Source organism: Dermacentor albipictus, unplaced genomic scaffold (genome assembly GCF_038994185.2).
Source record: "Dermacentor albipictus isolate Rhodes 1998 colony unplaced genomic scaffold, USDA_Dalb.pri_finalv2 scaffold_46, whole genome shotgun sequence".
Lineage (NCBI taxonomy): Eukaryota > Metazoa > Arthropoda > Arachnida > Ixodida > Ixodidae > Dermacentor > Dermacentor albipictus.
Window position 1 is genome coordinate 567,337 of NW_027225600.1, and position 26,009 is coordinate 593,345.

The window sequence follows — 26,009 nt, forward strand, 5'->3', positions numbered from 1 at the left end:
CTTGCATGACACCACAACATGGGCCACAGAGCTCCGACTCTCGCACGGCGTCGAAATGATGTTGATGTTGATGTGGCTTCACCGTTCCAAGCGCCCTCTAGGTTTGTGCTTGGAGGCCGCTCCAATCTCTGAGGCTTGTTGTTCTGCAAGGCCGACGTACCGCCATGATTTGGTGATAAAAAATGGAAACACGACGTGTAAACCGATACGTATGCAATAAGCTAGTACGGTTTCTGCGGATACAAGGTACATTATGTTCAATGGCTGCTGAGTCAGAGATTTGACTTCACTACTTTTAAAACAAAACTATACTGTGTAAGCGGGTATGGTTTAACGAGGTTTTACTGTACTGCCGTTTAATACGTACATTTTTCGAGTTTAACGAGGTTTCACTGTAGTTTGCCTTTGCGCTCATTTTCATTGGAATATAGCCACCGTGGCAGGGAGTTGAACCAGTGACATCAGCACGACAATGTCATATCCAATGAGCGACAATTAGAACTAGTCACGGCTTTGAATTTCTCATAAAAGGCACCTGTGTTCATGCTGTAGCACTTGAGTTTGCCTATTAATTCATGGCACAAACTAAAGTTATCATTAAAACTGATGCTTGCATGGCGTGAAATTTTAGAAGACAGGCTGCGGGGCAATAAACACCACAGCCTATACACAGCCATGCATTGCTTTCTTTTGTACTCAAAACAAAATGATGCAACATGTTTTTGCACATGAGAGATAATCAATGACAGCAGATCATCCTGGGGAAACTTGATTGAAATTGGAAATGTTGTTGGAAAATTGGAAATTTGCCCACAAATACTGTAATATTTTCAATGTTTCGGAATTTCTCAAATTCTGACACCAAAATTAAACATACCAGTATGTAAGAGAGACTAAATACACATTGCAGCGTGCTTAGCATGTAGCAAAGCATGCATAGAAATAACATCAAAAGAAACTCACAATAACAAGATACACAAGAAATTGTCCCAAAAAGCTCATTTTATAGCCTCTAGTTCAATAGCCAAGTCTGCCATTTTTTGTTCATGCTGCCGACTTGCAGAGATTATTAAATTTTCATTAGCAGAGCTGTTTAAAGTAGGTATAAAAGGTATGAAAGCAGAGAATATTTTTTTTTTTAAAATTTTTTATACTCTTTCAATTTCGGAACATAGTGCAACTACACAAGCCAGATTTTCCACCTTGTTTCAACATTATTTTCATGCTGCAACAAAAGCACACACTGAAAAAAATAAGCTGGGCGCCAACGTGTGGAGGGATTTCGTTATTTCGCATAAAAATTTTGCTGAAATAAAAAAAACTGTTGGGACCCCCGTCTGACTGCTCATATCTGAACACACCCAGCTGTACCAATGACTTGGCCTAGTAAGGCAACTGCAACCTTTAGACAAGTCCCCTACGGCATATTTCGTGTAAACCTGACTCGAATAAAGGAATAAAAAAAGAAAGACAGAAAGAAAGAAAGCCATGTCTTCCCACTTCGCTTCCTTGGAACACCACCTCTACAAAGATGAACTGGACATGAGTCATCCTCGAATAAAGTTTTTTTCTTTTTGAAAGAAGGCTGCTTGTGCATGCCTACAAATGTTTATTCCAGCCAATACAGCATGCAACAGTGCACTACTTACGGCACATAATGTTGCTACGGCTAACACATTACTCTTCCACACTATAGACAAACCTGATTTTTTTTTCCCCCAGCGTGCAGCTGGCATTATGCGTGTAGCAATGGTCTGATGTTCAAAAAGAAAACAAGATACCTTTGCACAGACAGCTATTCGCTATAACAAGTGCAATGACTGCATCAACTTAACAACCGAGGACAGTCACTTACCTTCGAATGCTGACATTAAAGTTAGCCCTCTCCTCGCCTTTCACCAGGTAAAAAAGTGATGCACTGCCAAGGAAGAGAGAGAGATGACAACATGTCACACTATTCCACATGTGGGCATGCTACCATGCTCGTGATTGAAGGTGAAAAGGCGAAAAGCCGCAAGAAAAAACAAGGTGCACAAGCAAGGAAACAACGGGACGAGGCTGGAACTAACAATTGACTTCCGTCGTCGCCTTGCTTGTCCGCATTGTGTTTATTGCTGGTTTTCACTATCAATCTTGTACTAATTGGCCCAGATCTCAACCTTGTTTTCAGTTTGCTCATGTATCTGCTCCCCTTAACACTCTTCCAGTCACACTTTGTCCTCAATACAATGATGTCACTTCATTCAAATTATCACTTCATGTAGAAGTTTGTCAGGGTCTCCCTGTCAAGGGACATTATTACGCTTTACAGTGCAGTGACAGCCAGATTCTGTTCAGTGCAACATTTTCAAATCAGTGAAAACCTGTCTGTTGGCACACAGGAGCAGCTTTGCTCTGCTTTTCCCAATGTTTACCAGTGTGACGCAAACTATCCCAACAAAAGTCTGTGTCCACTGTACCCTCTCTTTATAAACTCGGTGCTCTACCTTATCACACACACAGTCAAGACAAAAACAGAAGCAGGTATTCATAACACTAATACCATATTTAGATGAATCTAGGCCAATAGTTTTTTTTTTTTCAAATGATCATATACCAAACGCTAGGGTCAGCTTAGATTTGAGGATACTAAAAAATGTGCCAGTTTATAATTGAAATTGATAAATATGGTGCATAGCAAGTGCCATCTAGAAACATCAGTATTGAAGCCGCAATTAACCACACGAGGGCGACATCGCCATTTTGACCTGTGTCGTATCGGCTTGTGGCATGGCGTTATTGTAATGGCACCAAACAGGCAATGCCACTATGCTGCCACTTTCAAACGACAAGTTGTGCTAGCCACAATAACAGCCAAACGTTTAAGCAGAGCGGGAATTCGGCATTGATGAGAAAAATGTCCATCGTTGGAGGGGGCAAGGGGAGATGGTTTTTGCATATGCCGGCTGCAACAAGTAGACGACAGTGATATAAGGAAGATAGCGACATCCAATAATTTAGACATGACGGTGACTGTTAGAACGTCCAAATAACCGAGTCCGAAATACCAAATCCACCGCAAAATAACCGACTTTATTCCACAAATGGTTAAAAAAGGTGTGCCGTGCTCCAGCACCATCACTCCAGATGTCTTGAAATGTCGACTGCGAAGATGTTGGGGAAAAAGTCACTACCCAAAGGTTGACGCCGAAAAGTGACAGGACCACAAGTTTGCAGCGAATTGCATCTTATTCGGTGCCACTCTTGTCATTTACCATTCATGGCCAGCTGTGATCTCATTGATAATGTGGGCGGAGTGTCGCTCTGGCCTTTGACGAAGCACGATAAGCACAAGACAGTACATGTTACCTCTGCAACATGCATGCTCAGATGTATGCAGAGCATCCTCAGTTTGCTTATTCACCATGCTCTGCGTTTCTATGTTGTGGATCCGCACACTACACCATGTAAAATTTAACGGCTACTGGCGCCTGTTTCGAAAGGCTTTACGTGGTCTATGCACAGCCAGAGGCTTATATTTTCATAAATTCGCTTATCTAGAAATTTTTCACGGTTTTAAATACGAGTTAACGAGGTTTTACTGTATCTTCAAAATGGATCACCCAAGAATACAGCTCAAGTTTGTCAACATGTTGCTGCAAGCACATACGCTTGCCTTTAGCCTAGACATTTGGTGGCCACAATTTCTTGCAATCCCTTTTTATGCTACAGTAAAACCTTGTTAATCCGGATTTCACGGGACCAAAAAGAAATGTCCAAATTACCCGAATGTCTAATTATAGAGATATCAAGAAAACAATAAACAGATGTTTGCTACATCAACACGCTTTTATTTACTGAATGAATCAGCAAATCATGTTTATGTTTTGCACAAAAGCAGTGCGGAAGCTGCAATTCTTGTCATCTCGTGACTGATTAGTGCTCGGAGCGGCGTACGCCTCACGACTTCCTTCGCAGCGCGACCATGCATCTTGGAGTGCATTGAGAGCTAATCCTTGGAGGATGCCTGACAATCATCCCATCTGTTATTCCTGCCGCACTCCTGGACACGTCACCTGATATTGCCACCGTCGCCCTCAAGCGTTCGGTGATGCCTCTCGGCCGTTCCAGTATGGCAGTCAGCCCTACCGCCAATACGTCGCTCCTTTCGCCCAACTGTCTGCACGTGCTGACCTCCGAGAATTTCCGTCGCGACTCTCACTCTCCCCAATGCTTCGACAACCTGCACCATCCAACCAGGAAAACTGAATGTCGCAGTTCAAGAGGCAAGAACTGCGCGCCGTTCGAACTGTCCGTGTCCTTGCGCCTGTCCTGCTAACGTGGTTGAAATTTCTGTAGAAGGTGTTTCTGCATTCACTCTTATGGATACCGGTGCAGACGTTTCTGTGATAGCCGCTAAACTGTACCATTCACTGTGCAAGATGACCACGCCACTTTCTGGACTGTCGCTTCATACGGCAAGCACGCAGCCCATCACTCCACACGCAGCTTGTACTGTACGTGTGCTTATTCATGGCATTGTTTATATCATCAAGTGTATTGTTCTTCCCACCTGCTCGCATGACGTCATCCTCAAATGGGACTTCTTACCCCGTCATAAAGCCATCATCGACTGCGCATGCACCAAAGTTGAATTTTCCCCCTCTGTGTGACGCACCATTGCACGAAGATCTTGATCGCCCTTCTAAACTTGCCGTGCGCGACGACACAGATATTCAGCCTGGCTCCTTCGCCCTCGTACCCGTATCCTGCTATGTCATCACTGATGCAATGGTCCTCTTCACATCATCCGACGTCTTCATGACCCATAAAGCTCTACCACTACCCTTTGCAACGCTTGACATCGCTGGTAGGTGCAGCAACATATACTTCTACAATCCCCTCTGTGTGCCTATTACATTGCTCGTTGGTGAATGCCTTGGCTTCATGGAACACCTTGACTCTTCGTCTTTGGTTGACGTCCCCAAAGACTCTTTTGATGTCGACTCTGGCCAACCATCTGCAATTTCGATGCTTGAGGAGACGTCCAGCGATGTATTCTCTAATGCCATCGCTGATACCCTCACAGCTGGCGAACGCACCGACCTGGATCTTCCTGCACCACTTTAGGAGTTCATTCAGCATTTCACAACCTTAAATGGGCCGCACATCGAAAGTGCAGCACTACATTGATACCAGTTCGCATCAGCCGTTATGTCAACGACCATACCGCGTCTCTGCCGAAGAGCGTCATGTCACTACCGTCCAGGTTGAAGATATGCTGCGCCGTGATGTTATTCAACCTTCGCACAGTCCCTTGGCATCTCCTGTTGTTCTCATTCGCAAGAAGGGCAGGTTTAATCACTTTTGCGTCGACTACCGTCGGTTCAATAAGGTGACGCGCAAAGACGTCTATCCTTTGCCATGCATCAACGATGCCCTCGACAGTCTTCAGGGAGCAGAACTCTTCTCATCCCTCTACTTGCGTTCAGGGTACTGGCAGGTCCTGATGGCTGCGGCCGATCCCCAGAAAACCGCATTCATTGGACGGCTTATATGAATTTAATGCGATGCCTTTCGGGCTTTGTAACGCCCCTGCTACGTTTGAACGACTCATGGACAACATGCTGCATGGCCTCAAGTGGTCTATGTGTCTGTGTTACCTCAACAATGTCGTGGTTTTCTCGCCTGATTTTCCGACTCACCTGCTCTGCCTCAGACATGTTTTGACCTGTCTAATGAATGCAAGCCTCCAACTCAACCTGAAAAAGTGCCTCTTCACCAAGCGAGAGCTCACCATCTTAGGCCACGTTGTGTCTAAGCAAGGCGTTCTACCCGATCCTACAAAACTTCGAGCAGTCGCTGAGTTTCCGAAGCCTAAGACCATCAAAAGACTTTGAAGCTTTGTGGGCCTATGTTCATATTTCCGGCGCTTTGTTCGAAATTTCGCATCAATCATGACGCCATCGACCTAGCTTCTAAGAAGTGACGCCGACCTCTCCTCCTGGTCCCTTGCATGTGACTCCGCATTTGCTACGCTGCGTCGTCATCTTACCTCTCCACCTATCCTTCATCATTTCGACCTGTCGGCCGCAACTGAGGTGCATACAGATGCCAGCGGGGTCGGTCTTGGCGCCTCCTCGCCCAACAAAAGCTCGGCTACACCGAATACATAGTTGCCTATGCGAGTCGGAAGTTGACAAAGCCTGAGGCCAATTACAGCGTGATCGAAAAAGAGTGCTTGGCTTTAGTATAGGCACTTGGCAAGTTCCGACTATACCTATACGGGTGCGCCCATTCAACTTGGTCACAGATCACCACACGCTTTGCTGGCTTGCCAACATGAGAGATCCCACTGGCCACCTAGCCCGTTGAGCACTACATATCCAGGAGTACAATATTTGTGTTGTATACCACAGTGAACACACACGCTCAGATGCAGATGCCCTGTCCCGTTCATCTTTATCTCCAGATTCGCCCTGCGGAGTAACTCCGTGTCAATTCCCGACATGAACTCCTTTGCCACCGTACAAAGTTGTGACCCGTGGATCGTTTCTATTTTTGACTATCTATCTGGATCATCAACCATCCCTGTATCCCGAACGCTCCGACACCATGCAGTTCATTTCGCCATTCGTGACCAGCCGCTTCACCGACGCAATTACGCTCCTGAAAGCCATAGGTGGCTTCTGGTGATTCCCTGCAGCTTAAGGTCGCAAATATGTGCCTCTTTCCACAACGATCCACAGTGTGGCCACGCTGAAGTTTTCAAGACGTACGAATGAATTTGCCCCCGCTACTACTGGCGTGGCATGTACAATTTTGTACAAAAGCTTGTTCGGTGCTGTCTTGACTGTCAATGCCACAAATCACCGCCTTTACGCCCGTTTGGTGCCTTGCAGCCACTCCCGTGCCCTGCCAAACCCTTCGATAACGTCCGCATCGACCAATACAGCCCGCTTCCTCTGACACCAGACGGCAATCGGCAGATCGTAGTTGCTGTTGATCATTTGACATGCTAAGCCGAAACTGCTGCTTTACCAAGTGCTACAGTGTGGGATGTAGCCTCTTTCGCCCTACATCAATTCGTCCTTCGACACGGCGCACCTCGAGATCTCCTCAGCGATAGAGGTCGCACCTTCGTCTCCGAAGTCGTCGAAGGTTTGCTTTCAGAATGCCACATTATTCATCGGACAAGCACAGTACTATACCATCCCCAGACTAATGGTCTCACAGAGCGATTTAACTGCACACTTGGTGACATGCTCTCGATCTACGTGGCATCTGATCATGGTAACTGGGACTGCATCCTCCCATTCATCACGTTCGCGTACAACACCATGATCCAGGCCACTACGGGATTTTCACATTTCTTCCTCCTGTATGGCCATGAGCCTACACATACCATCGACACGATTCTTCCATACCATCCTGATGCCTCCGAGTGTCTACCTGTGTCCGACGTTGCCCGACAAGCCGAAGAATGCCACGAGCTCATGCGCACCTTTACGGCAGAGCAACAGCAGCGCCAGAAAGAAAACCGCACCTACTCGCTTCCAAACACCACCTATGCTCCAGGCTCTCTTGTCTGTCCCTTTCCAAACGCCGGGGCTTTCTTCCAAACTTGTCCCAAAATTCGAAGGGCCTTAGCGAGTCTTGGAGCGAACATCCCCGCTGAAGTTTCTCGCTGAGCCACTGTCACTAACTGACGATTTGCGCCAGTGTGGACGTGACATTGCCCACGTCTCGTGTCTCAAGCCCTACTACAACCCTCTGCCTCCCAATTCTTAAGTCGTCAGGATGGCTCTTTTTGTCCGAGGGAGATTGTGAAGAAGACGCGTCTCGTGGTATAGCCGCATCGCGAACACGCAGCTCGGCGCGGCTTGCGCTGCTGATTGCTGGCATCTTTTCGGATGGTGCTTTGGGCTGCCTCACCATTCCCAGTCGCTGTGCCTTTGCATAAGGAGCCGCTATTAAACGTCTTCTCAGCTGCAACAAATGCAGATGAAACAATGGTTGCTATCTACACGATCATGGATGGCGACTATGCAGTTTTGAAAGCAGGCAGCAGATGCGCATACCGAGTCAAAACGAAACTACCGTTTGCCGCAACCACTGCAGACTAAACCGCGGTCACTACCGACACTATGATGGTTGACGACTACGCAGTTAAGAAGGCACATGGCCGACGTGGTGTTATGCCTGGCAGTAAACGCAAGAATAAAAGCTTTAAAGGCACAAATAAGGATGAAACGTTCCAGCATTGCTGCCATTCCCATACGATATCCACTGGTAACTATGGCACTGGGGACTCCGCCACTTCGTTTCGGCTAGTGCCGTTTTTCCTCTTTTGCGTCGCACATTTGCAGCGCTCTGTGCTTTCCGAGCTCCGGGTGTTGTCAGAACTAACCGATGTGCTGCCAAATACGTCCAAATTAACAAGAGTTTGATCGCACGCAATAATGCATACGCCTGTCGGGACCAGGTGACGAGTCCGAATTATCCGTTTTTTCAAATTGACGAGGGTAAAATTAATGAGGTTTTACTGTATTCCTTTTCTCACTTTTTGCACATCATCAGTAGTCCAAGCAACGCTGCCCACACTTTATACAAAGGATCAGCTGATCATGAACGGTGGAAGACAAGGTGGCATAAAACCAAACGGAAGGCGTCGCAACAAAATCATGGCCCTTATTTCGACCACTGTCATGCTGTAGCTACGGATAGACAAAAGTACAGTTAATGCAATGGACTAAATTCTCATTGGCGACGACCGATCGACTAGGCTTTGCTAGTTTTGGTTACAAGGAGGAGCCAGCGACATGACCAACGATAATGTTGGAGATGTATTAAAACAAAAATACTACTATTTATGCTGGACTTGGTGACCAAATTAGCATACGGTCATGCAGTCGGAGTCCGAATTACAGCACAATGCACTGTAAGGTGTCTGAAATATAGGTAGTCCCATACATTAAGTCTATGGAGCTAGTGGTGGTGCTGCGGAGCTGTCTGAATAATCAAGCATGTCTGAATTATTCGTCGATGACAGTAGTGGCACGCCATTTAACCAAATTTTGTTACACTCGACCTTGTCACTTATAGAAACAAAATATGTCATCCACCAGAGATTAGCACAAAGATACAAAGGAAACCCATACTAGTTTCCTTTATTTGATGTTTCACTCATGAAAGTAAAAAACTGTTGTACACCCAAATGTAGCACAAAGGTATGAAAAATACCTTTAGAAAGAAACTTCTACAGGTTTCTTTCTTATATCTTCGTACAACTCAGGAGCATGGCAATTCTTCCATTTCATGAAACTTACTCTGGATTTCCACAGAACTGATCTGCAATATTCAGTGTCTCTGCACTTCGAGTTGATCACAGGCCTTGCCCTGTGATACACTTGATTCCGAAAGTGACCACCTGGAAAATCTCTGGTCCCAGGTTCAATCTGAAGACCAAGAAAAATGTTTCTTCAACTGCAAAACATTCTTAGTAACTCGAATGGCTTTCCTTCATAGCTTGATGGCAGTCAGGTGGATGGCAATTTTTCCTCTTCATGAAACTTCCTTCACCTTGGGGCATTCTGCAGAACCAACTTGCCACATTTTTCACTTAAATGTACCCCCATTGGAAGGCCCCAGTTCACAGCAGTATGTCTCTATAGACCTCCTTTATTTTGATGCTAGAAATGGCTCGTGTTGGATAATTGGAGTGCACAGCAGAGCCACACATATCCCTACAAATACCCACCTTCCAGCAATCTGAATATGCTTGTCATTGGGGTGCCGAGCCATGGACGAAAGCACAACATCTAGCGCTAGGCGCGGGTGGTCACAGGCCTCGTAGCGGAACACATGGAAGAGGTCGTTAAGCACCTTCTGCAGCATGAGGGGCCGTGACTGGTATGCCTGTGCTGACACAAGCACCTGCTCCTCCGTGGCATCCCCGGACACCTGCAGGGGCAGTTGAAGAATGTGCATCCGTGAAAGGTGTGTACATACTGTCCTTAGAGGCCACTTGGAATACTAATGTAGCACATACAAACGAGGATAGAACAAGGCACATCAATGCACAGAAGCACCATTTCTCTGTTTTAATGTCCCTCCTTGTGCCTCTGTCAGTATGCGCTGCATTATTATACCAAGATGCCACACCAAGACTGCACTGCAACACTTAAAGGTCAACTGCAACCAAATTTCACTGTGGCTGAATTGGTAATAAATTAGTGTACAGTAGAACCTCACTCATATGTTATGGAGAAAAATGAAAGAAAGATATACTAACAGGGTAAACATAAGATCCCCGATCACTAAAAAATTTGCCAGACTCAACTGTAGTTGATATCTGCATAATGCGAAGCATTGCATGAATCATTACGGCATGAAATGCCAACGTGTGCCGATCTGGTGGGGCCCAAGCATTCAGATATGCTGACTGTTTTTGCGGCTTTGGCAAGCTGATGTTCGTGCTTCTTGAATTCAGCCTCAGTCAGTAGATTCTTCAAGCAGAGCATTTTGGTGGTAAGATTTGACCTGTCTACTTGGCGAGAATTGTTGTGGCACGAGATGCCAACACGCATCGAGCTCGTGGAGCCCGAGCAACCCGAGACGTGCATTGTCACTTTAAAACGGCAATGAAAAACCGAAACAAAACTGAGCTGGTGGGCAACACCGGAATACGAAGCCACAATGGCACCAGAGCCAAATAAGTCCTGATGCTCCTTCATGCCACCTGCAGCAGGGAATGGCGGCATGTTTGGGTTATCCAGGGTGTCTACCAAGCTGACATTTCCAAATTCCCTGAGTTTTCCAGGTTTTCCCTGAGCACTTTTGCTAAATTCCCTGAATGAGCCAGAACTTTGTTTTATGTCAAGACAGGCTGACACCATGTTGCCCGATGCTGTCACTCTCTAGTAAGCATGTTGAAACAAAAAAAAAAATGACTTAATCCAGTTTGAATAGTAAGGAGTAATATCTATTTTATTTAAAAAGAAAACAGAAGGAAGGTGTTAGTAAAATGCACAGTGAAAAAAATGATAAAACCCATTGCAAATTGGGTCGAACATATTCAAATACGAGTGTAAGGAGATGCATACATAAGCAAATATTTTTTGAATATGAGCTATTTCTATCAACTGATAGCAAGCTCATCGGTATGAGGCCTGAACTTTGTCACAACTAAGATTCTCTCTCAGCAGCTGGGAAGTCAATCTCAACTGTCCTGACAATGACATACTCTCTGCCCGTACAAAACATCTCAGTGTAGGGTTTCACTGCTTTAAATAGCTTATTTTGGTTTGAATGAAGGACACCTGCATCTCGGCATCAGCCAACGCTTTGTTTTTTGAGCTCAAGCTCCTTCAAAGAGGTGGTGGGACGCTTCATTTCCCGTTAATTCCTCAGGACGTCGATCCTTCCTGTTCTCATCCTCCTTCTGCCACACGTTCACCCCATGGATCATTTGAAGCATCCTCTTGGTCAGTTGTACAGTCAACGTCCGATTTTTCGGACTCCCTAGGGGCCGCAAAAACATCCGAAAATCGGGCAGTCCGAAAAAAATGAATGCATGTCTCTAACTGCCTATGAGGGCTAAAATTGGAACAGGCACGTCCGCAAAAGTTCTTAAGGCCTGCCAGTAGACTTATTAGGCATATCAGTGCTCGTACTGTGACAGGAGATGAGGGTGCACGCGTGTATATTTAAGGAATACATAATGTGTCCCGTGACAATTGCCCCTTCCCACGCTTGTAAGCTTCACCGCCTAACATTGCTGTAATGAGGCGAAGCTAACTTTCGGAAACTGTCATGACGAAACGCGCTGTGTGTGATCTGCGAACTTCGAAGCCAATGGCGAAGATTACAAACGTGGTGTTGGTGCCATTGCTGACAGCGGCGAATTCTTTCAATGAAAAACACGGCACCGTACGGCAAGAAGCTTAACAGCGAACGTAGAAGCAGCTAGGCCTAACGTTGCCGTGGTGGTGGCCACGGCTGCCGGCGGATTTGCGTGCGATAGCGCCAGTTCGGGGCGGCGAGATAATCAAAATGGCGGCGGTGGCGGCTTTGATTAATGCCATTTCAGACCTGCAGTCAGGGCAATATACATTTACTATATGGAGTACGTGGTGGTGCCGCAAAGCCGTGCAAATTATCGGGCATGTCCGAAAAAGTGTCTGGGAAAATCGGTCGTTAACTACTCTGGCAATACATCGTGCCGATGACACGGCGTCAATGACGATTCATTGCGATTCCTCTGTTACTGGAGCCAGCATTAACACGACTTTCGTTCCCTTTCAATAAAGTTACAGCTAATTTTCCCTGACAGAAGCACGAATTCCCTGAGTTTTCCCTGAGTTTTTCCAGACTGTTCAAATTCCCTGAGAATTCCCGGTTTTCCCGGTTTTCCCGGTTGGTAGACACCCTGGAACTTATCACCTATTAAAGGTATGAAGTATGCTTTCAACCTCACTATGCACCACAGGTGCTGCAAAACAGATAGCTGAAGACGCTTAGTGCAATGGGTTGGCAATAGCTGTGAATGGAGACATGTGACATCCCAACAGGAGATTTGCTGACTGTCCCCTCAAGCAGAGCTTAAGGGACAGTCAATGCACTGAACACATCTGCTGTGGAAAGCGCACATTTTTGGCCTGCCCTAAGAAGATTTTCAAGCAAAATCAGAGCTCACAACGTCTCATGGCGATGTTTACCCAATTTTAACGTGCACCCTTCTTTTTTGCAGGAATATTGGGCTGAAAATTCCCTACATGGTGTAATCGAACACAATACCAAGAATGCCCATGTGGCGCTTGTATGCTTTACCACATAACATAAATGTATTGTGGGGTACCTGACTTTATAAAACCGGCCACCTATGTGCAACACATATTAAACCCTAGTCCACTTGTCTCGCTAAAACATCGTATGCGCATAAGATTTTGAATTTGCTTAGGGCATTTGATGTAATTTCTACGCTAGTTTTCTACATCACACATAGAAAATGAGTGCGCATTTGATTCGGGGGGTCTTTGAATCTGGAAAATACTGCCAAATGAATTAGCAGCGTGCTTTGGACTTTTTTCTGCATTTTGTATAATTCGACCCACTGAATAATTCGATCTATGTCATCAATTTCACCAGGGTCGAATTAATGGAAGTAGACTGTACCAGAATAGGAAACAGAGTGTGTGGTGACATTTTCATGTGGCATGGGCGGGCAAGTACTGCAGGGATGCTGCCATTGCGGGCGCCTTCTACTCTCGATCACGCGAGCTTCACACATTTTTTTGTTTACACGGGATCTAGCAGCCAGGAAACGTATCGTACGATCACAGTTTGACAATATACTGAATGTAGGTGTCGAAAGATCCTGTTTTCAGGGAATGTATGGACCGGTAATGAAGCATAACTTATTGGGTGATTTTTTGCGTTCTCGATCGCAAAAGTTGGCGCCAGGAAATCGTGCGCAACGAGATCATATCAACAAGGCTCACGACCATATCAACCATATGCAACTGAAGCAATCTAGGCAAAGCTGCAGGGCTGGTAACTGCCTAATTTCCTTATTAGCAGCCTTTAAAGAGCACCTAAGCAGACGGCATGTGCACCTGGTGGTTAGCAGATCTAACAAAAGTCCCCAGCACATCACCTCTGCAATGTTTCATCGCGCGGCAGGAAGTGCCTGATCTCGAAGATCATACCGAGGAACCGCATGTTCCGAGTCATGCTGTCACTTCTGGCAAGCGGTAATGGCAGTGTTTTTTCTGTTTCGGCATCAAAAACCTCTACTTTTGCAAGCCTTTTGTGATGCATGCAGTCTTACTTCAAACATAAAATTTTGCATGGGGGCTGCTCTATATCTACACTATCTGAAACTAGGCTTTTTTATTTTTTTGCAACCCAAAATTTTGTTGCAGTTAACCTTTAACTGGACACTAAAAGATAAACACTGAACCCGAGCATGTTGCTCGCATTTCAAGGAATTATAATTTTTTACTGGCACAGAAAGTCATGAAAAATGGTATGCCGCACTACTCTACTGTGAAACCTTAGTACTAGAGTGTAATGCTAACCACATAGCCACAAGTTATTGTACGTAAGTTGGCTGCTATGAAGTGCACCATATGTACTGTTTAAAATCGCAGTCTTTATATTATATAGGCACTTGTGCTTTATCCTATGCATATTATGATCTAAAAAAAGTTCATGCAAACAAACAGCACTGCCCTTCGCGGTAATGAGTGGAATGGCAGAACCATGGCAAGCCGTGGTGTGCCTCATTGCAAGGTGACGTACATCAGTGGTTTTGTAGGTGTGAAAGTTTGCAAGTGAGTACCCCAAGTTCTTTGGTATCCCTGTGAGATACAAAATGCCATTGCATAATTTTGTAATAAAAAGGGTGCCAGCACTGCATGATTAGCACTACTAGCATATAATACCACTTTACACTAATGCCAGCATAGAATGGCTATTGCACTCACCTATCAGTGTTTCCAACAAGCTTCCAGCATATGAATTAATAAACATGATCATGAGTGCAGATTGAAACATTGTGATTAAAAAAGTGTTTCACAGTGTTTTCCACATTACCACTGCAGTAGCGGACACTAACCAGTAAGCTTTACATTGCACTAAAGAAAGAAACAGGTACCACGAAATTAGTTGCAATACCTTTAAAACAAAATTCATGTACTATACACTGCTCTGAAATATACCGCTATAATTTACAAGTAGGACCTTTGCAAAGACCCTCAAAAACATCACAACAATTTCATGCAAACTGTAAACATAAGTTTACAGTTTACAAGAAATTTATATCTCATTTGTCCGCTCTAGATGCTCGAGATGTTTATGAAACTGCAATATCATTCCTGGCACAAGTTATGGATTTGTAAACTTTGTGCTTCAGTTCTCTGTATAAAAACTTGCTGATTATTGGAGATTTTGGTAAAAAATCAGAGGCCCTAAATCAAAATTCTGCTTGCTACAGTTGGGTGAATTCAGCTTTCTTTCTCAACTGCTACAAATTTCGTTCAAATCAGTCTGGTGGTTGCCTAATGAGAGCTCTTCTGCATTTCACATGTATTTGGATAGGGAAATCAGAGTTGGCCACTAGGTAAAGCTTCCTCTCAACTTTTTCCCTTCTAGTACTCCTTCACTCTTTTCTCTTCAGATGCCTAACCACCAAGAGGGAAAGGTAGTACAATCGGAGCCACTTATAATAATGCCAGTTCTAACAATATGTCAGATATAGCAATGAGCAGCCAATGCACCGTCAACTTTTGTATGTGTTCTGCAGGGATATAAACCGCCTACTGCAATGCTCTCATGCCACATTATCGGTTATAAGAATTTAGTTTGGCTACCAGGCATGTGCGCTGAAAGGAAGAACAAATAATTCTTAGCAAAAAAACAAAAAAAAAACAAATGATAACGCGAGCCACCACACCCACCTTCGTGCTGCACACATTCTGCATGGCAAGCCTTCGTCACATTGCACTACGCATCAGAAGCCTTGCGTGCCACGCCCCTCTCCTTTCCACCCCTCCAACATCGGCACGGTTGACTTGTGTATCGGAAGGGTGGAAGGACGACTGGAGAAGAGGGGCACAAGGCCCACAATGTGTAGAAGGTGTGCACTTTACACAGTACAGACATGGGCGTGGCGAAAGTGTGAGGGTGTCGGGCACGCAGGTGGTTGCAGCAGCCTGCATTTTTTTTTCCTGGATTTTGTGTTTGTTTTCTTTTCAGTGCAGACACTCCGTAGCCAGACTTAATTGTTACACCCAATAATGTAGCAGGGGAACACTGTAGTAAGCAGCTTATTTTACCATAGAACACACAAAAAAGTTCACAGTGAAGCAGCTGATCCTTGTTACATCTGAGTATTGTTTGAAGTTTATTTTATTTCCCACAGGTTAGACGAGGCCGGGAAAGAAGCTTGAAAAACACTATACCCCTTATGGTTACAAGACATGGCAGTGCAGAGCTGCCACGCAATTTTTGGGAAAATACAAAACATACATCAATTTGCACAACACAACATAAACACAACATACTCCACAAAACAAGACTAAAATTATAATTACAACATTTACCAGCTTTACACAATTTCACATATTACAGAGCTAAACACAGGATAAAAAAATTATGTAATAGAACAAAAGTGCTTGGTTCGAGAAACAAACAAGAAATGTACACAAGAATATACAAAACCAGTAAGCTAAACTGATGCAGATTTATTAATGGTAAAAGCATATTAATTAAGAATGTCAGCATTGCCGACATAGTTGTGAAATTCCACTGTTGTTAGAACCAGCAAGGGTATAAGGGGAACCAGTTCGACTGCTTCTTTCTGGCCAATTAAAATGCTTGGATGTTTGTCTCTGCTTCTTTTTTTTGTGCAAGCCGGTTATAAGAATCGTTGGTTATAACAATGGGATTTTCTTGGCACTTGAATATTGTTATAAGTGGGCTGCGCTCTACTCATTTGTACTCAATGAACCATTTTCATTGTTTTCCAAATCTGTGATAAGGAATCAGAAATGCTTTGTTGCAATGGAGATTTGCAGCCAAGCTCAACTGAACTGTAGAAATTAACAACACGCATTATATTGTTGTCACTGGATATTGTGATTCTGATATGTTCTCAGTATAACCAGCTCATTACGAGCTGAACACGTACCACATGCAAATGCACAAAGACACACACAAACAACTGAATCCTACCTTAGAACGACAGAAAGCTGAGCTAGTTGGTAAGGATTCATTATGCAAAATAGAAGTGAGGCTTGCAGACAGGACACAAGAGTAGAGAAGTGGACAACACAAACGCCGACTATCAACTGAAGAGAGCACTGAGGCGAAAAAAGAAAGAAGACACAAAACTCACCTGCGCATGCTCAAGAATGGTAACACCACGTGTCAATCGGGTACACGTGCCGGTCTACGTGAGAGAAAACTGTTAAGGCACTTAATCTCTTCCTTATGTAAAGTAATCGAAGGCTGACTCATGCACGCACTTTCACCATTATAGATATGCCATGCCTCTACCATAAGACGCGTATCTTCATTCTTATGCCTGTACAATATTGCGCATTCATCTAACTCTGGCGCGCAGTTACAATCTCGGCAATGTAGCGAAAGATTAGAAGGCGATCTACCGGTTAACGACCTTTTATGTTCTATTAGCCTCTGATTGATACACCGTCCCGTTTGCCCTACGTAGAACTAGCCACAGCTAAGGGGAATATTATAAACCACACCCATACGACAGTCAGTAAAACTGTTGTTCTTATTGTGCTTTACTGGACAAATATCTGTTCGTTTTTTGCCTTTTAGCCGCTCCTTTTTATTCTGTACGGCAGCGGATATCTTACCTAGCTTATTGGGAGCAGTGAAAGCAACATTAACATCATATCTACTAGCAACTTTTTTAAGCCTGTGCGACACTGAATGAATATATGGAATAGCCACTACTCTTCTTTTGCTATTACTGCTTTCTGTAATCATGTCCGTCCCTCTCAAAACCGATTTCTTTAGGCACTCAGCCACAGTGGCCACCGCTACACTAGGATAACCTGCTTCTAATAGGCGCCGGACCTGTGCATTAAAACTGGCGCTCATTTTGTGCATGCAGGATGTGGTGAGGGAAGATTTAAGGCACGACATGGCAATTCCGTTTTTTACTAATTTAGAATGCTTGGATTGAAAGTTTAGCAACGGCTTCGATGATCTTGGGGAGTACTGCCAACAAACATGATTTTGTTCGAAGATCAAGGAAATGTCAAGAAACTGAATTACGCGTCGCTGAGGAAATTCCTTGGTAAACTTTAATCCTCCCCCATAAAGTTTAAATTGCTCACTTACTGAGGTAGCAGCGGAATCGAATTCTTCCCTATTGCAAAAAAAAAAGTTGCTAGTAGATATGATGTTAATGTTGCTTTCACTGCTCCCAATAAGCTAGGTAAGATATGCGCTGCCGTACACAATAAAAAGGAGCAGGTAAAAGGCAAAAAACGAACAGATATTTGTCCAGTAAAGCACAATAAGAACAACAGTTTTACTGACTGTCGTATGGGTGTGGTTTATAAAATTCCCCTTAGCTGTGGCCAGTTCTACGTAGGGCAAACGGGACGGTGTATCAATCAGAGGTTAATGGAACATAAAAGGTCGTTAACCGGCGGATCGCCTTCTAATCTTTCGCTACATTGCCGAGATTGTAACTGCGCGCCAGAGTTAGATGAATGCGCAATATTGTACAGGCATAAGAATGAAGATACGCGTCTTATGGTAGAGGCATGGCATATCTATAATGGTGAAAGTGCGTGCATGAGTCAGCCTTCGATTACTTTACATAAGGAAGAGATTAAGTGCCTTAACAGTTTTCTCTCACGTAGACCGGCACGTGTACCCGATTGACACGTGGTGTTACCATTCTTGAGCATGCGCAGGTGAGTTTTGTGTCTTCTTTCTTTTTTCGCCTCAGTGCTCTCTTCAGTTGATAGTCGGCGTTTGTGTTGTCCACTTCCCTACTCTTGTGTCCTGTCTGCACGCCTCACTTCTATTTTGCATAATGAATCCTACCGATTTTTGTGTCGTAATGACAAATAAAAACATGAGTTGGTTTCTATCAATTCGTCACCTTTGAACACCCACTACTAGTCATGCCAGTTACCATTTTGGAATATGTCAAAACACCTAATGCACATTAGGCCCACTGCTATCCTTCCCTGTGTACCAGGATACTCTATGTTCACTGCACACCTATTGTACACATGGAATGCTACTGTGCTCTGTACAAGTGTCCTCAAGTAGCATGCGCTCACCCTGAGAGCAGGGATGCTGGAGCGGTAGCAAGCATCACACGGCGTGTTCAGGAGCCCAAGGAAGTCCAGGGGGTGCTCCACACGGCACTGAAGACCTGCAATTGACGACCGCATCCCAGTCCTGCAACAGCCAAGGGATAAGTTGCAACTCTCCAGAATTTGGCTGCACATGCACAACATACAAATAAGTCCTCAATATTTATGATCATCATCATAAGCCAATTTATGCCCACTGAAGGACGAAGGCCTTTCCCAGCAAAGTCCAATTGTCCCTGCCTTGTGCGGCTGAATCTTTCTTAGGACTGCAAATTTTCTCATTTTAATGCAATTAGCATTCTTTACCAGGCATTTTGAGTCTTTCTACTATTTCGAGTCTACCTATGTAACCTCATAGCCGGACCCAGTGACACAAGTTGTCGACTAGCTTGGGCCACTAGATATGTGCTCGTAGTTGTGATGCCATTGTGATGCCAGTCGGAGAGTCGAGTGCTCTTCAAGTGATAGTCGCATGGCTCTGATTCGATAGCACTGGCTTGGACGAAGTGGCCTGATCCCTAACTGCAGTGAAGCTGGCTCCCAGGAAGAAACGCAATAGCAAAAGATTTTGTGGAGGAGCCCTGCTCTCAGGAGGAGGCTCTGAAGAGAATAATGGCCCACCTGCAGGCCTGCCATTATGGGAAGGATCACCACCGGCTGTGGGCCAGAGCTTGGAGACCCCTGGCGTAGAGTAATGTTTTTGATACATTGGAGTGGAGATTCTGTAGTGGCTAGTTCAGCAAATGAATGATTAATTATTTTTCATTATACTAATTGAGCTTTAACTCTAATATTTCATTATTATTATTATTATTTTTTTACTAATGCACCCTCTACGGCCAGAAATAAAGGTGGACAAGTTGTCCAAATTTTTTTTATTGTGAAACTATATGGGCATTACAGGGTTATACCCCATTAGACATGGTTTTATCCTAAAATCCTTAGCCTCGAAGTCAACCCCGCCTTAAAGACGAATTTTGCCTTAGTTGTGGCTTCACACCAGTGCAAATTTTGCCTTATAGTGTGACTTTACGGCAGCCCGTGCCACAATGCCATCAAACCACACTATAAGGCGAAATTCATGCTGTCGTGAAGCAACACTTTATTTATTTATTTATTTATTTATTGATACTGCAATCCCCACCGGGATTTTAGCAGGGTGGGTTACAATACATGAGAAAATACAACATAATGGCAAACGAAATATATGTACATGCTTAGGTCACAATCAAGAAAGAATAAAAGAAAAATTAAGCAAAACATTTATCAAATGTGCAAATGAAATAGACGAACACTCAACGTATGAATCATATAGACAGTCACTATAATATAATCAATTATGTTTCAGCCATCAAGAAGGGATGCGAAAGTTGACAAAGAGTCTGCTTGAACGATACAGCTGCTGAGATTATTCCAATCTCTGACTGTTCGTGGAAAAAATGAATACTTGAAAGAATCATTATGAGAACGAAAAGGTGTTATTGTTAGTTCATGTCTTTGGCGTGTCGAATAACCGGAAGAAAATGTAATCCATTCGCTAACGTCGACTTTATAGTGCCCCTTAACTAATTGATATAAAAATTTTAGTCGCGATGAGCGGTTTCTATCGGATAACGGGATTAGGTTAGCGCGAGCTTGTAGTTCAGTGATTGAGCTACGTCGAAAGTTGTTATAAATGAACTGTACAGCTTTCTTTTGGACATTCTCTAGTTTCAGAATATTACCTTTTGTATAGGGGTCCCATATTATAGCAGCATAGTCTAAGACTGGGAGGACAATGGATGTGTATGCTAATCTTCTTACAGCAGGGGTAGCCAAAGTTAATGTTCTTCTTAAAAAGAATAACTTTCTATAAGCATTCGCTGTCACGTAGTGAATATGTTTGTTCCACCTAAGATTGTTTGAAATCCATAGCCCAAGATATTTGTATTCAGACACTTCAGACAAAAGCACATTGTTAAAATTATACGGAAACGATAAGGGCAAAACTCCTATATAACCCGTATTCAGCATGCTGGAGCTCCCTTTCCCCGTTTCACGGTCACCATTTTATGTTTAGGCTGTGTTAGTAATTTAACATTTCGGGCAATCCTCGCCGAGTCTGAATAATCTGTCAGCTACTCTATATCACCTTATATTAGTGTGTATACTTAAGTTAACTTTCTTAGGTCCACCACTGCACCCTCACGTCATAATCTCGACCGCGTTCTAATTGAATAAATACAATATGTGCAAACACATTTCCAAGACATGATACAGCGAGTGTGGCTGGAGTGTTTGTAAAATTGCTGTTGCAACAATGTCTATAGTGTGAACTATGCTCACCCAGGGGTCTCGTGTTGATCATAGGTCGGTTCCTTGCCAGGCAAGTTGGTGCCCGAGAGGTCAAGCGAGGTGAGCTCAGGCAGCGACTCGGCTAGCATGGAGAGCCAACTATTTGGCTGGGGATAGAACCCCTGCCCCTGTTTATTAGTGCTCTGCGACAGATCCAGGTGCCTGCAGAAAACAAAAGCCCTTCAAGTATAGAGGCCCTGCCTAGTGTCCCTCGATCGGATTCCACGGAGGCCCTTCACTACAGTGGCTAAGAAACTATGACATTCCACTGCTAAGCACAAGGTCACAGCTAAAGCAAGAAAGCTTGAACAGGGACAAATGCCCCTGTATTCGTGTTTCAATAAGATTTTAAAATTGTTCAGTGAGTTCATGCTTTTACATTTCAAGCAAGCAATGAACTCTTCATAAGAAAAAAAAAGCAGTTTTAAAGGCTTGAAACTGTGTGCTTCTGAAGTTATTTAGTACAACAAATTTGTGACGCAAGTTGGCAGCCATCATGGCTAGGCTTTATAAAGCCAATCTCAGATGAAACTAATGGCAAGCAGTGCCAGTATCTTCGCAACTAGCCAATGTGAGGGCAATAATAGCACAATATAGGTGATATGTGACCTGCACACTATGCTATTTATAGCTTGTCACACTGCGTGGCACCCATACATATACCTCGGCTACCCTGGATTTAACATTATTAGCATTATGCTATTACAAGACTAATTATGTGAAAAATAGCTAATTCCCCATGCAGTGAGAATGACATCAGCCAACAAATGTTAAGAAAAAACATAACTAAGCTGACAACCTAAGAATTCAGTACAAACATTGCATCTGGCACTACAGGGTCAACCGTGGAGATGCCACTGAAGGTTGTTCCAGATCAAAGGTGCTGACAGCTGGACAAGTTGGTACGACTGTATTTAATGCGGTTGCAGTTGGTGCGGTTACAACAGAGCAGTATTCAAGAATATGCCAGATACGGCTGCTTGCTGACCTGAGGGCCTTGAGTTGACACAGAACCTCGAGCCCGAGGTGCAACTTTGGCACATCAGCCAAGCTGAGCCAAGCAAGAGTTGGAGCGAGAGCTTCCAGCCCAGCGAGGTTCTCCCCATGTGGTATGCTGCAGTGAGACAAGTCGAGCTGTCGCAGCGACCGCAAGAGATTCCAGTGGGCATTGGCTGAAAGCTGTGGTCCCGCTCGAGAGAGTGACAGGCGCTCCAAGGATGTTTGGGACCACAGCCAAGAAAGGCCTGTCCAGCTGCACACAGAGGAGCGGCACGAGTGATCTAACTTATAAAGGTCGGTGGTAAGCTCGATCAATTAGCCGTGGTTACAGGCAAATTTTACGTCAGACAGGCCAAAATTCTTAACTCTTTCAATACCGCACCCATTGGGCATCGTTAGCCTACAAAAAATTTATGGGGTTTTACATGCCAAAACCACTTTCTGATTATGAGGCACGTCGTAGTGGAGGACTCCGGAAATTTCAACCACCTGAGGATCTTTAACATGCACCTAAATCTAAGTACATGGGTGTTTACGCGTTTCGATGGAGGCGAAGTGCGAAATGCATCTCCATCGTTAGCCTGCTAATGATGGTTTAAAGCACGGTTTCGAGACTTTCCGTGCCGCCCGCTATCAGACATGAAGGAGGAGAACTATTCTTTTGTTTTCTAAGCAGTTCGCTTTTTCTCCCCAGGCAGTGATTTTTGAATGCGCTCCGAAGTTTTTAAGATCACCAAAGTATCAGGCAAAAGTGGCCACCCAGTATCGATGGTTTTAAACGCTGCTTTTGAGACCTTACGCGCCGCTCACCGAAACTCTGCGCCATAGGGCATGAAGGAGAACTATATTTTTGTTTTCTAAGCAGTTAGCTTTTCCCCGCAATGTGTTAATTTTTTAATGCACTCCGAAGTTTCGCGACCGTCAAAATAGAAAGCAAAAATGGCCGCCTTGGGGAGTGGCACGCGCGCTTAGAAAGATTGCAGATCTCGTGATTCCACTGCTATGCAGCTGATTTTATCAGTGGATCACGAAACAGCGAGTCTGAGGATGCTGTCTTTTCGTCGGACTTTGACTCTGAGCGCGACGACACTGCAAGCCAGCCCGGAATATCGGCAGCCGCAACCTGGCACACCAAACTGTAGTGCTTGCTCTTAAATTTTTCTAGTGGAAAACCTGTTGCATAAAAAATTTTGATCTTTTGGGTTATAGTGCCTATTAGTAATTATTTTGAATATCTCATAATTTTGTTACATTTTTTTCTTAGTAGATACAAGCGTGTCTTTACAATCTTTGTTCAGTTTTATTCAACAATCTTGATTTTAGCAATTTATATCTTTGTTATGACATAAATCTCATTAATAAAGCCTTTATGCGTGAAAAGTGCATTCATACTGCTTTTTGTTTATGTGTTACATGAAATATTGAGTACAGTAGTTCCTTCAGCAAAAAATATCTGGTGTAATTTGCAAAAAACACCTATTTTTCGTATGGTACGGAAAGAGTTAAACTATGGGGGCCGCAACGAGTTTTCAAAATGTGCCAAGCAACAGCGACGTTCCTGCTCTCCAGCCTACACATGAAAATAATAATAATAATAATAATAATAATAACAACAACAACAACAACAATAACAACAACAACAACAACAACAACAACAATAATAAGAAATGCAGATTCACACCTACTCAACAAAGGCTGTGATCAAATGATTAGACGTTTTTATACTAATAATGAAAAAAACACATTTATGTACAGTGCGTGCATCTACCGTAATCCCTCATTATAACGAAGTCAGCGGGACAGCGAAATAATTCGTTATAAGCGGCAATTCGATATAAGCTACCACTCGAGAAAAGCTAAAGCAGTCGAGCTGTAATTGCACCACAACTGCGAGGAAGTCAAAATACAATGCATTCAATGAAGCAAAACTTTATACAGGTGCAAAAAAGGCAGTGAGCTTTAGCTGTTTCAAGTTCTTACCGGGCACGAACAGCCTCTGCTCTAATTTGGCCAAGCAGTGCACGAGGTCGTGGTCACCACCCATGCATTCAACCTTATTTCGCAGCAGGCGTAGGTACTCCCGCGTGTCCACCATAGTTTACACTTCACGTGGCTCTTCATCCGCCGGCTCTTCGTCCTCATCAGAGCCACCAACAGTGTCAATTAGTCTCTCTGCATCCGTCGCCGCACCGACCATGGGAGCAGCAGCATCAGCCAATGCGAATGTCTCGAAGTCGCCTTCTACCTCTTGGTCAGCAATTTTATTAATAGCCTTGTAAATATCCGGTCATCGTCAGGCTGGTCATTGTCAGGGTCACTGACAATGGCGCTGGAAAAGCTGGCCTGCGCAAAGCTGTTGGCAACCTTCAATGGTGCGCGTTCTTTCCATGAAAAGTTCAGCAAATGGATCACACCAAGCAAATCAATGTTGTACCATTTGCTGGTGTCATACACTGTGAGCATATGCTTCAAAAGAGCCCTGCGGTACAGCTTCCAGGTGGTTTTGATGATGCCCTCCTCCATCGGTTGCATTACCGCAGCTGTGTTTGCAGGCAAAAATTCCACAGCGATCACCTTGAGGTTGTTGATCTTCCCGTGGCTCGGATAATTGCCAATTATGAAAAGCACTTGCTGATTGTTTGCGCAGAACCATCTGTCCAGAAGGCGCACATTGTCTTCAAAAACAGCATCAGTCATCGATGCTTGCTTTTTACTTCTGTAGATGGATTCCTTGGGAAAAGTTGCATTTCCGAAGCACCGCGGCATCTTCGCCTTCTCCAGTATAAACAAGGGAAGCTTGTCCTCGCTTGTTACATTGGCACCAAAGAGCACCGCGGCATGCTCCTTGCTCCGTTTTCCTCCAGATGGGGATCTGCCAGTGGCATTGAATGTGCAATTTCGTAGCATCTTGCAGAAAAATGCAGCCTCATCCAGGTTGTAGATGTCTTTGTCTTCATACTTTTCAAGTAGAGCTTGGAGGCGATGTTGGCACCATAGGTCTACAGTGTCACGATTCGCAGCTGTGTTTTTGCCAATGATCAACTTCAAGGTCAAGCCATGTCGTTTCTTGAACCAATCAAGCCAGATATTGATGCACTTGAAATCTTTATGGCTCACATGGAGGGTGAGAGCTTTGGCTTTTGCAGTACAGTTGAACCCGACTATATTGAACCCTTTTACATAGAATTATCCAGTATATCGAACCATTTCTGAACATGGTATAGTTACAATGAGTATATATAGCAAAAATTACACTCACATCGAACAAAAATAGCAGCGACTCCCGATATATTGAACGTCAAGCGACACTAAAGTGCCCCCAGAAGTTGGCTTTCCCTCGTAGAGGTGGGGAAACACGGCGGCACGGCTCCATCCCCTCGCACTGTCTACCGTGACCACGCCGCATCGTGCGAGCCGTGGACACACCCCTTCAAAAAAAATATATCTCCTGGCCCATCTGCAGCACTTTCTCAGACAGCCAATTAGAGGCTCTTGTGCCTTCGTCGTGCCGGATGGTGGAAGTGCGAGTGGACTCGCTGCTTTTCTGGTTCAGTGTGTTTGCGCCTTGTGGTCCTTCTCCCGCTTGTGCTACTGTGATGGCTAGTGCGAAGCGGCAAAATTTGCCTTTCACCGTGAAGCTCAAAATCATGAATCGAGTCGAATGCGGTGAGAAGTCTGGTGTTTACGCAGCGTGCGAGATTCCGAGGAGCACTCTCAGCAAGATCTTGATGGAAAAAATAAGGGGAAGAAACCGGACAAACTTGTGACCCAGTGCCCATGGTGCTTGACACATACGCATGGCAACGTTGAGGCGGCTGTATGCAA

At 44.4% G+C, this 26,009-nt stretch overlaps 1 protein-coding gene across 2 annotated transcripts in view; it reads right to left on the bottom strand.

Moving 5' to 3' along the window:
* LOC135913909 (protein zer-1 homolog) overlaps positions 1 to 26,009 on the bottom strand; it is a 201,627-nt gene that overhangs the window by 118,355 nt on the left and 57,263 nt on the right. For both annotated transcript variants that reach the window (XM_065446597.1, XM_065446596.1), the window contains exons 4-8: positions 22,174 to 22,437; positions 21,177 to 21,347; positions 18,816 to 18,936; positions 9,740 to 9,942; positions 1,856 to 1,918 (exon numbers count right to left, since the gene is read on the bottom strand). In XM_065446597.1, the coding sequence (XP_065302669.1) occupies positions 1,856 to 1,918; positions 9,740 to 9,942; positions 18,816 to 18,936; positions 21,177 to 21,347; positions 22,174 to 22,437 (822 nt within the window). The remainder of the gene's footprint in view (positions 1 to 1,855; positions 1,919 to 9,739; positions 9,943 to 18,815; positions 18,937 to 21,176; positions 21,348 to 22,173; positions 22,438 to 26,009) is intronic.